Source organism: Beta vulgaris, chromosome 2, assembly GCF_026745355.1.
Source record: "Beta vulgaris subsp. vulgaris cultivar EL10 chromosome 2, EL10.2, whole genome shotgun sequence".
Taxonomy (NCBI): domain Eukaryota; kingdom Viridiplantae; phylum Streptophyta; class Magnoliopsida; order Caryophyllales; family Amaranthaceae; genus Beta; species Beta vulgaris.
This window is the reverse complement of record NC_079203.1, coordinates 20,134,105-20,136,625: the sequence shown is the minus strand read 5'-3', so window position 1 is coordinate 20,136,625 and position 2,521 is coordinate 20,134,105. Positions and strand designations below refer to the sequence as shown.

Genomic DNA, 2,521 nt, shown 5'->3' with positions numbered 1-2,521 from the left:
TGAAAATGATCCTTTTTTTTTGGGTATATGATGTTAGGATATATATAAGTATACTAACTTTTGGGCCTATGAGTCGTGTATATGTATTAGAATATAGTAGTATTAACTAATGTAAATAGTATATACATATGTAGATAGTATTATTGATTACTCGGATATGGTTGTATAAGTTGAAACTATATGCTTCTATATAAGAGCAAATTTTGGTGTGCATATGTGATTGTTCTTTACTTTACTTTTATGTTATGTGCTTAATTTAATAAGTGGGAAGGTAATAGTATTTCATTTTCTTTAATTAGGATGGTAGGAACTAGAGCTGGTGCTTCATCATCAGGATCTGGTGATTCAACTCACCAAATGGAGGCTAGAATTAACCAGTTAGAAAATATGAATACCCGATTGTTGAATCTGTTGGAGAATAACCAGGCAAATAAGGATACAGATGATGAGGGAAAGTTTTATAAAAGGTTAGCATCACACAATCCTAGGACTTATGATGGGGAACCTGATCCAGTAAAGTTCGAGGATTGGATCGCTTATATGGAAAAACTCCTGGATATGGTGAATTGCCCAACCAATCTAAGAGTGAAGTTAGCATCATTCTATTTAGATGGACAAGCAGATATGTGGTGGAAGACTGTGAAAAATATTGCTCAACGACCTGATTTTACTTGGGATAAGTTCCTTGAGAAATTACGGGAAAGGTTTTATCCTCCAGCACTTCAGACTAAGAAGGAGTGTGAATTCCTTACCTTACGTCAGGGTAAGATGTCGATAGTAGAATATACGGCGAAGTTTGTCGAGCTATCCCGATTCGCACCTGACTTAGTGAAGTCGGAAAAGTTCAAGGTGACACGGTATTTCGAAGGAATTGAATATGCGACAGCGAAGGTGGTTGGAATTGATCAAGGACTATGAGATAGACATCCAATATCATCCAGGAAAAGCCAATCGAGTGGCTGATGCTCTAAGTCGAATACCTAGAAGAATGGTGAATGGACTCATTTCTGTACCACAAGAAATTTATGAGGAGATGAGGAGATTAGACCTAGTCATTATACAAAAAGGAGAAGCTCAAGGTATCCTTAATGCAATGACTATTCAACCAACTTTATTCGATGAAATTATTCAGAAACAACAACATGACCCATTCCTGAATGACATAAGATGTAAGATAGAAAATGGGGAATCTACTGATTTTCACCTTCATGAAAATGGAGGTATTATGATTCATAATCGATGGTGTATTCCAGATGACCATGAATTGAAGGATAAAATTTTAAGGGAATCCCATAATAGCCCTTATTCCATTCACCCAGGAAGAGATAAACTTGTGAAGGACCTCAAGAAAACATTTTGGTGGAAGGGACTTAAACGAGATGCTTCGAGATTTGTGGCAAAGTGTTTGACATGTCAAAAGATTAAATTCGATCGAGGGAAGATGCCAGGGATGCTACAACCTTTACCAATACCTGATTGGAAGTGGGACTCTGTATCTATGGATTTTATCATAGGATTGCCTCGCTCAAGAAAGTTAAAAGATTCTATATGGGTGATTGTGGACAGACTGACAAAGACGGGTAGATTTATTGCCATGAAGACTACTTGGACAATGAAGCAGATGGCAGATGCCTATATTCAAGAGATCATACGATTGCATGGTACCCCACGGACTATCATCTCCGATAGAGATACTCGTTTTCTATCCCATTTTTGGGAGAAGTTACAAGAAGCATTTGGAACACGACTAAATATGAGTACAGCATTTCATCCGTCTACTGATGGACAGACAGAAAGAACAATTCAAACACTAGAAGACATGCTACGAGCTTGTGTAATGGAACTCCAAGGATCATGGAGGATCATTTATCACTAATTGAATTTTCATATAATAATAGCCATCATTCAAGCATTGGAATGGCTCCTTATGAAGCACTGTACGGTCGAAGGTGTCGTATGCCGATATGTTGGGATGACTTAAATTATCAAGTATCAACTGGACCTGAATTAATTCAAGAGACAATGGAGCATATTAAAATGATTCAGGAAAAGATGAAAGCGGCACAAGATCGTCAGAAGAAGTATGCTGACTTAAGAAGGAGAAAGTTAGAATTTGAAGTTGGAGATAAAGTATTTCTCAAGATTTCACCTACACGGGGAGTGAAAAGATTTGGAGCAAAGGGGAAACTAAGTCCAAAGTATGTCGGTCCATATGAGATTCTGAGTAGAATTGGAGAGGTAGCATACGAACTTGCTCTACCCGTGGAACTGTCCAAAGTACATAACGTGTTTCATGTGTCTCAATTGAGGAAATATATTCATGACCCATCCCACGTGCTATCCTATGAACCATGAAGATAGATGAGACATTAACATATGAAGAAAAACCGTTACAAATATTAGACCATCGAGAAAAAGTATTAAGACAGAAAACAATTCCGCTTGTAAAGGTGTTGTGGTCTAATCACGGAGAAGAAGAGGCTACTTGGGAAAAAGAATCTGATATGCGGGATCGATATCC

General features: G+C 37.7%; 1 protein-coding gene across 1 annotated transcript; it reads left to right on the top strand.

The window, feature by feature from the left end:
- Nucleotides 1-300: 300 nt before the first annotated feature.
- On the top strand, nt 301-918 carry LOC125494740 (uncharacterized). Its single transcript, XM_048638503.1, has one exon. The coding sequence runs from the start codon at nt 301-303 to the stop codon at nt 916-918; it is 618 nt and encodes a 205-aa protein (XP_048494460.1).
- The last annotated feature ends 1,603 nt before the right edge of the window (nt 919-2,521 follow it).

What these genes read in the sequence shown, in the direction of transcription:
- LOC125494740 (XM_048638503.1), top strand. Translation starts at nt 301, where the DNA reads ATGGTAGGAACTAGAGCTGGTGCTTCATCATCAGGATCTGGTGATTCA.